Genomic DNA, 8506 nt, shown 5'->3' with positions numbered 1-8506 from the left:
ATCTGTATCGCATTCCTCATATCGCTTTCCTCAACTCCATCCCTAGCTCTCGTTTTCACATTATGTGCTTTTAGTTTCCAAAACTACACTGGCGGCTGCAGTTTTGACGCTCGACCATGGACCTATTTCCTTAGAGTGATTATGAGACGGAACCGAATCCAATGAAAGTGGTCATAATTGAGATTAGCCATTTTACAATGTTTAGCTGGCGAAGGCCGAAGTCAGTAAAAATGGTTACTATACCAAATGCCCAGTTTTTTCACTAAATTTGTTCCTTAATTGTAATATTTGTGTGTGTTCACAGTTTTATTGGAATTGCTTCTTAAATAATCATTTTAGCAGGAACCGGAAATAAGAGTTATTTTACAATTTTTAATAAAAAAAATCATACGTAAAGGAACATCGTAGAAAAGTTTTGTTTACACCATCATGATTTTTAGGTGAACTATATGCGAAATATTGTATGATTTTTAAATTTTGATTTTTATATATTTAGATCAAAATTAAGAGTTATTTTTGATTTTTATATATTTAGATCAAAAATAAAATTTATTTTTGATTTTTATTTTTTTAGATCAAAAATAAAAGTTATTTTTGATTTTTATTTTTTTAGATCAAAAAATAAGAATTATTTTTGATTTTTATATTTTTAAATCAATAATAAAAATAAATTCAAAATTTGTGGCATAATATGTTTCTTAATTTCTGTTAAGCTTTAAAGTAAAACTAAGGTGTACGGTTATAATAACAGCAAAAAATAAATAAATAAAAATTTGAATTGATTTTTGTTATTGATTTAAAAATATAAAAATCAAAAATAATTCTTATTTTTTGATCTAAAAAAATAAAAATCAAAAATAACTTTTATTTTTGATCTAAAAAAATAAAAATCAAAAATAACTTTTATTTTTGATCTAAATATATAAAAATCAAAAATAATTTTTATTTTTGATCTAAATATATAAAAATCAAAAATAACTCTTATTTTTTGATTTTTTTGATAAAAGTCATAAGAGTTACGGTCCCTGCATTTTAGTCCTGAGAAGGCAGTTAATGTCAGCTGTATAAGTCAAAATATCCTCTGATCGAACATTGACGTTTATGGCTTTTAACCACACACATACACATACCATGTATTGGCTGTCATCATCGCAAGCACCACAAACCCAACACATTTCATTGTACAACAACATTCAAGTTCATGAATTTAATTGTAATTAAGTGTAAGTATACAACAAATACATATACGGTATATAAAGGTGATCGGAGCGAAATTTAACACCTAACAGAAATAAGTGAAATTTTGAGACTGTATTTGACACGAATTTAAATAACAAACATTTTTGCTATTTTAAATAAATTTCCATCATTTGTGTACTAAATAAATTCAATTCAGAAATAAATATATTCAAGTACTTTGTGAGTCTGTTATACATACATATATACAAGTGTGTAAGCAAATATTCAGTAAAAAGATTCATCTCCAATATCTCATTAGTATGTATAGTGCATATGTACATATATACAATTTGATCAAAGTATATGAAATGCCGTTGACATTCCTCAATCCTTTCTAGCTTTAGTAAATATACTCTCAAAACTATTCGCCTAGCGTGAAAATACAAATTCTATTTGTAAAAAATAAAAATAAAAATTTGTTATATTTGTATGCATATTTGCTTGTATTACAGAAATAAATGGTATAGATAAAAGAAAACATATTAATTAGTACATAGAAGGACTTTTTACTCAATTTTCATAAATCCGAGGCGTTTGAGTTACTTGTTAACATATGTTGTTGTTGTTTTATCTGCAGAAAACATTCCTGGGCTAGTTTGAGTGAATGGTGCCGAGTTGACAGTTCTTGACCGGATAAAAATCCGGGTTCGTTGCCGTTACTTAGACCCGACTATCGGAATCGGATGGCATTCGTTCAAAAATAAACGGCTATCTCTCCGACCTTACTCGCTTCTTCTCTGCAAAGAGCTTGACACTCTTCCCAGCCAACGAACTAAACGAACGAATATAGACAGGATCTTCACATTACAGCCGATGGCGTTAATAATCTTAAAATATTAAATCTTCATTCAGCACCGCAACAAAATCCAAAGAAACAAAGAAGCGTTGTTGGAAACATAGAAGGCAATCGGCCGGCCGGTCGTAAATTACGCCGCATAGATATGATACCCTACCAGACGAAAAAGCTTCAGAACACAGCTCTCCAGGCTAGCAAAGGATACCTCTTAGTAACTCCGCCTGAACTCTTAGACGGCGAAGCCCGTATGCTTCCGGCTCTTTAAGCAGTTTCTTCTGGGATGTTTTCGCAGAAACTTGCTTGAAGCGGACGCGCCTTCTGTCCTTCTTTGACTACGTCACCGACCAGTCTTCAATCGCAACTCTGTTCAGACTTAGCTTTGGAGACGTCTATTCGAAAACATTCGCATCGGTGCCCTTATATATATATTAAATATTAATTATGATAGAAAAGTAGTTTTTATGTTCACATTCAGTCTGAGCAAAATTTTATTACCATATTTAATGAGAATTCAATAAAGTCTTATTTGCTTAATCTTACGTATGGCTATGTAGACTTGATGATTACAAAATATCATTTGGTTGCCGCACAAGCCACTAACAAAAGTTACAGAATGAGTTGGTGTAGAAATTGGATGTGTAGACTTCGTAAAAAATCTCGATAGAGTCTAAGCTTAAGCTAACATTAAGGAAACGATCTATTTATGATAAATATAGTGGATATTTAGGTATTAAGGAAATACATATTTATATATTAAATGGCAAAAAACAACATAATTAAAACACAAAACGACTTAATAAAAATCTAAAAATAATTCAGACTCGCAATTGCGCACTAAGTGTCTGAAGACATCAGCTTGTACATGCGGCATTTAGTATCGGAGAGACCAGCCAGGTATGTTGTATCGCTCGTGTAGACGGGGCATATGTCATATATAACCTCCTGTGCCGGCATTGATTGGACTCGCTGTTCGCGACGCACATCGAACAACGCCAACTGTTTGACATCCTGAATGTAGCCTGCTACCAGCGTATTCGCTTCAACTGCAACTTGCGCACAACGTGTCATAACTGGCGTAGCTTTGGAGCCGTGAAATGTGACTTTCACATTGAGTGTTGTTGTATTGTCCACCTTTTCCAAACGCCCGACAATATACCGTGACTGTGGGTGGCGCACACTACACCGGGCCGATACTAGCAGCGTCTCATGAACGGCATCATAACGCATGGAAAAGAAGGGGCCATCTAAAGGAAGACGAGTGGCCATAGTTGTGATGCCGCTATCAGTGTATTCATAGAACCAAAGTGATTGCAGTTTGCAAACAAGAAAGCCGCCGTGAGGAAAATCATTGCATGGCGATACACTGGCCACATTAATCACAGTACTTAAATCACCTAAAAACTTAACAATTGTAAAAGTTTTGCAACAACTATAAGGAATCTCAACTCACCCTCAGTTTTATATTCCTCCAAAATGTTTTCAGGGAAACGCATATCATACGTGTATGTGCTGCCACTGGAGGAACCCAAATACAATACATTTACTCGCTCTTTGCGGTCCATAGCACAGGCCCACACCATCTTATCACCTGGTTCGTATGTGGAAGCCACTTGGCGGTTGCGTAAATCGAACAATTTGGAACGTGTTTCCATGCTTGCCACAGCCAGAAGCTGTTGATCGGCACTTAAGCAAATATCTCGCAATAATTTCGAGGACGCATGCAAGAATGTTGAGGTACGGAATGTAGGCATATCGATGAAGCGCACGCCATATCCAGGAAAGAGACCTTGCGCACTTTTCTGTGAGGCCAAAATACAGGAATGCTGTTCAGCATGGATTAATACTCGGCATCCCGCCTCGCGTGTCAACTCAATTGTACGCTCGAGATAAATCCGTTGCATCTGGAGTCTTAGCAATTGCTTGTTTTTGGCGAAGCTGGCTTCATAGCTGAAGCTATTGACACCACCATTTCGTAGGATTTGTTTCATGCGATCATTATCTGCTTGAAGGTTTTTCATTTGTATGGTTACCAATTGATGTGCCATTTTTAAAGCGGATACTTCTGTTTGTAATGATTGTGAGCGGCAACGCTCTATCTCCAGTTGATCGCGTAAGCGATGCTCTTCGCTGCGATCGATTGCTCTTACTCGCTTAGCGTACAAACAACGTATATCGCGGATTGCCGCCTTTGCTTTGCATTGTGGACAAGCCTTGTTGCCTGACTGGCGTGCACTCTCTGCTAACCAGCGGCGAATGCAGGAATCGCCGAAGAGATGTCCGCAGCGCAAGGACACTAGGCGGTGTTCACCTGACATCTCCCAGTTGTCGAGGCAAATAGGGCATATTAAACCTTCGTCTTCCTCATCTTCATCAAGACCGTTGCCGTCGCTGGATTTTAGCCGCGGTGTGTTCGATTTTGGAGTGCCTGTACTGAGTCGCTTTCGCTTCTTTGGTGGTGATGGAGAAACCAAATTTACCGTTGAGACCTCGTTGTTGGGCATGTCAGTAGCAGCAGAATCTGCGCCAATACTAGGGCCTGGCAAAGCGTCAAGTGGAGTAGGTTCGTGTCCAACAGCTAAACAATATTATAAACGTGATTACATTATACATATGTATGTATATATCATTAAAAATGTCTATTTAGTACCAATCTCAGATCCTTCGTCACTTGTTGGTTGTTCATGAGGCAAAGATTCTGTTAGCATTTGTTGTGCTTCTTCAGCAAGGTCATTAACTTCCTCCTCAACTTCAGCGAGGTCATTTACTTCCGCCTCACCATCAGCCGCATCTTCATCAACATTGTTGTCTTCTTCATGGCTGCTTGATTGCTCCTCCGATTGCTCAGTATTGGGCTCATTTTCGGCGACATCTATGACTTCCTCGCTTAGCGCTCTTAACGAACTATAGTCATGGTCGGTATTACCTACTTGTCCGCGTCTTAAACGTGTTCTCCGTGTACTTATATTGTTTAATTGTATATTGGAGTCGTCGCTAGAAGTAGAGCGAGTACGACGAGCGACGTAATTGTGATCTCCCTGCGATTCACCGTGTGAATTTGGCATTTTATCGCCGAAATAAAACTCTCGTAGCGAATGCTTCGGTATAAAGTTTTAAATATATTAATCACTTTTTCGTAGACATCGAAGATGTTCAACAAAATATATAATTTTCAGGACTTTGATTCAAAAGCAGCGGTGGTAGCCCAGTGTTGCACTTTCCGAATTAAAAATGTCTACCTTATTTTACCAAAAAAGAATATATAATAATCAATAATTAATATCAATTACAGGTTTGGATATATTAGTACGTACTTCAATATCCTGTGTTTAGTACTTATTTCGCTTATTCTTAAATTCAATTCAAAACAGAAGCTAAATACGTTTGACATTAGGTATTTATATTTCGAAACTGGCGAACAAATCAGCTGTCGTTTATTCGCCGCCGATATAAAATCTTAATTTAATAGGGGTGAAAAAAATTAGGGAACTCTGGCAGAAATTTGTGTTGCCAGTGCTATTATTAAATAATAATTACTAAATGTTTTACATATTATTCGTTATCATTTATTGTTATTTAAATTAATAAGATAAATCGAAACAATTTTTTGTTAAATTTATTAGGAAATTAAGATAACGACTTCTAAAGACGACGAACATTTCTTCGCGAAAATAATAATTTTGACATTTCTGTCCTACTTATTTTTACATCAACATGGCAACATTCCGAAGTAATTTCGCAAAGCCGATTGTCAATTTCAGCGCAAAAAAAGCCTAGAGCTTAGTTTAATTGCATTGGAATTTTTCAATATTCTTCCGTTATTTCTCGATCGAAATTATTAAAGTTGGTGAATTACTGGTCGTTAAATAAATTAAGTCAAGTGATAGCCTTTGTTTATCGAATACAAACCAGTAAACATTACTGCGCTAACCTACAGATTTCTTTTCACAGGCCTGTCACCCGCCCCAACGCCGCCTATCTTGAAATTTTGAGTACTTAATTGAAGCTGGCATTCCCCTCTACCTCGCCTTCAGAAAGTGAAATTTGGTGCACTGCCCAGAAACAAATTCAACATTTTAGAATTGCCATCTTATAGAAGAAAAGGAGAACAGAACGAAAATATGTCCCAGTTGAATACACCGGAAAGAGATGCGGCTGGCAAACCCCCTTCTAATAGGCAACAAAGTGCGCACAGCCCAAATTTGACTTTGCAGCTTCCCAGTCCCATTATTACAAAACGCACACGCACTGCTTCAACGTGAGTTAATATTTTGTATTCAAGAGAGAATGTATAAAGATTTAAGATATAGATTTAAAACATTAGTCTAAATTTCTCATCTTAACTGTTTTTGATTATTTTCACGTAATTTTTATTAATTTCCATTTCCGAAAAGAAATTTGTATGATGTATATCTGTTTGTATATATGTATACTTACAGGTCGGCTCGTGCTTTAGAAAATCCAATTGAAACAGGTATCGTTAAGGCTTTTAGTCGTTCGAAGGGGCATGGGTTTATCTCACCGAAATCGGGTGGTGAAGAACTCTTCTGTCATGTCTCTGAGTAAGTAAAAAAATTGTTTCGAAGTCTTTACACACAATGTATGAAATCAAATTGCAGTATTGATGGTGAATATGTGCCACAACCAGGTGATGAAGTAAGGTACCGCTTATGTGCAATTCCGCCAAAATTCGAAAAACACCAAGCAGTACATGTACAAATTATCAACTTAACACCAGAAGTGCATCATAAGTGGGAGGAGCCTGTCTTCCCCGATTCTCCTGCTCAATAGAGTGTTGCTGAAGTTGCAATTTATTAATTGTACACTCTTTTCATGTCACAAAAATCCTTGGCCAGTGGTAAAAATAAGTGTATAGTTAAATATTTCTTAAAAATACCGAAATTTGCCATTAAAATAGGAGTTTAACAAATTTTATATGAGCAGCTCACATAATTAAAAAAATTTACACCTTTTACTACAACAATAAGAGCGACCGTAGAAATAAAACATCGAAAATAATTCAATTTCAAGAAAAAAACTTAATAGCTGCAGGGAACAATGCACACAGTTTGCATATTTTTTATTAACGAAATATCTTAATTGAAACCGGAACATCCGCAAAGTCAAATTTAAACAAATTCTGTTTTAAAAGTAGAAAAGGAAATCATTGTGTGCTCAGCTAAACTGTATCGTAATCAAATATCTACCATATAGTGTAAAATAATTCTACGGCATGAGCCTTGGTACATACATGTGTATTGTTTATGTTCAACATTTCAATAATATTTAATCCTCAAGGACAGTAGCCAATTGCGTCCAGTATTCATGTGCAGAAGTAGTGTCAACATAAGCAAGTAAATAAAAGTTAAATTGGCAATGTTATCTTTCTTTTATTCGCTAACACTGGATTAAAATTGTTGTTCGTTATTAACTGCTATCAGTTAATGCCATTTTTAATATTGTTTCCTAAAATAAATCCGAGTGTCGCTCAATGTTTCAAATAACTTATCTAAACCATTTTTAATTTAATACTCTGTTATTAAATTAAAGTAATATCTTAAATATTAATATTAAATATCTTAATGGCTTGCAGGAATGTTATTCAGGTTAATTTATTAATTGAAATTCTAAATGAAATTTCCGTATAAAACAATCATACTTACATAGATAGTATTTGTACTTTATGCTACTTTTCTTGATCAAATAAAAATAAATAAAGAAAACTAATTTTTCTTTTTAGCTCATATATCCTCTTTGAATTTTTAAATGGTATAGTTCCTAATGTTTCTTTTTCTCATCCAAAAAAATTCAATTCGATGCTAGCTAAAACCTTAGATATCCATTGTAGGAGTTTCATGCAAATATGTATTTAGCTTAGATCTGATCCATGTGAATGTTTGAAGTGATTTTGAGAGCCCTAATTGGTTTGGATATTCGCTTAAAAATAATTACCAAAACATACTCATAAACAAAATAGTAGCATTTTCGTGCAACCCTGCAAAATCGAATTTGCCCAACTATTACACAACACACTCATCCGTCATCATGCAGTGCAGTTCGCTTTGTATTCTATTTAATTGAATTTATTTGGGTTGATTAAAGTTAGATAACGTAATTATTTATGTTTGAGTTGTACTCCATTCGTAAAATATTATTATTTTTACCGAAATTCAGTATATTAGAAATTAAAGTAATAATATTTTCTTTTGAAAACGAAATGTTCGGCAACTACGTTTTTAGGCTGCTGTCATGGTGTCAGAAATGTTGTGAAGACGAAATTGGCAACGCTGTTTTGTTCAGTCTCTGTGTGCGGTTTGTGTGGTGCGTGAAAAATTTTCCCGTTTTGTGTTGGTGGATAGCGGAAACATGAAAACTTGTTCAATCTGATTGTTAATTAATGGAAAAAGTAAATAAAAGAGCTATTAAAAGTATATCTAAGCGAAAAGTTTAATACTACTTCGTAAGTTTATTTTC

The 8506-nt window shown here is 34.9% G+C and overlaps 3 protein-coding genes across 20 annotated transcripts in view; 2 read left to right on the top strand and 1 right to left on the bottom strand.

Moving 5' to 3' along the window:
• Nucleotides 1-2708: 2708 nt before the first annotated feature.
• LOC105233510 (E3 ubiquitin-protein ligase RFWD3) lies at nt 2709-5486 on the bottom strand. 2 transcript variants are annotated; one of them, XM_011215613.4, is made up of 4 exons: nt 5347-5486; nt 4683-5271; nt 3486-4610; nt 2709-3429 (listed from the first exon to the last, which is right to left on the bottom strand). In XM_011215613.4, exons 2-4 carry the CDS (start codon nt 5095-5097, stop codon nt 2870-2872), a joined length of 2100 nt encoding a protein of 699 aa, XP_011213915.2. In that variant the 5' UTR covers nt 5098-5271; nt 5347-5486; the 3' UTR covers nt 2709-2869. The 2 variants fall into 2 exon arrangements, with proteins under 2 accessions (XP_011213915.2, XP_049313178.1); XM_049457221.1 differs by having other exon boundaries at nt 4683-5267; nt 5347-5441.
• Nucleotides 5487-5717: 231 nt separating this feature from the next.
• On the top strand, nt 5718-7540 carry LOC105233511 (cold shock domain-containing protein CG9705). 5 transcript variants are annotated; one of them, XM_011215614.4, is made up of 4 exons: nt 5718-5875; nt 5984-6290; nt 6472-6594; nt 6652-7540. In XM_011215614.4, exons 2-4 carry the CDS (start codon nt 6154-6156, stop codon nt 6821-6823), a joined length of 432 nt encoding a protein of 143 aa, XP_011213916.2. In that variant the 5' UTR covers nt 5718-5875; nt 5984-6153; the 3' UTR covers nt 6824-7540. The 5 variants fall into 5 exon arrangements, with proteins under 5 accessions (XP_011213916.2, XP_011213917.2, XP_011213918.2 ...); XM_011215615.4 differs by having other exon boundaries at nt 5753-5879; XM_011215616.4 differs by having other exon boundaries at nt 5755-5890.
• Nucleotides 7541-8286: 746 nt separating this feature from the next.
• LOC105233513 (tyrosine-protein kinase Src64B) overlaps nt 8287-8506 on the top strand; it is a 76004-nt gene continuing 75784 nt past the window's right edge. For 4 of the 13 annotated variants that reach the window (XM_029553501.2, XM_029553499.2, XM_029553491.2 and 1 more), the window contains exon 1: nt 8287-8438. The gene's annotated coding sequence lies outside the window, so the exon portion shown is untranslated. Of the gene's footprint in view, nt 8493-8506 lie in introns of all 13 variants that reach the window. The other 9 variants (XM_029553502.2, XM_049456914.1, XM_029553493.2 and 6 more) reach the window with 4 other exon arrangements.

The sequence above is a fragment of the Bactrocera dorsalis genome, chromosome 5 (genome assembly GCF_023373825.1).
Source record: "Bactrocera dorsalis isolate Fly_Bdor chromosome 5, ASM2337382v1, whole genome shotgun sequence".
Lineage (NCBI taxonomy): Eukaryota > Metazoa > Arthropoda > Insecta > Diptera > Tephritidae > Bactrocera > Bactrocera dorsalis.
This window is presented reverse-complemented; position numbering and strand designations above follow the sequence as displayed.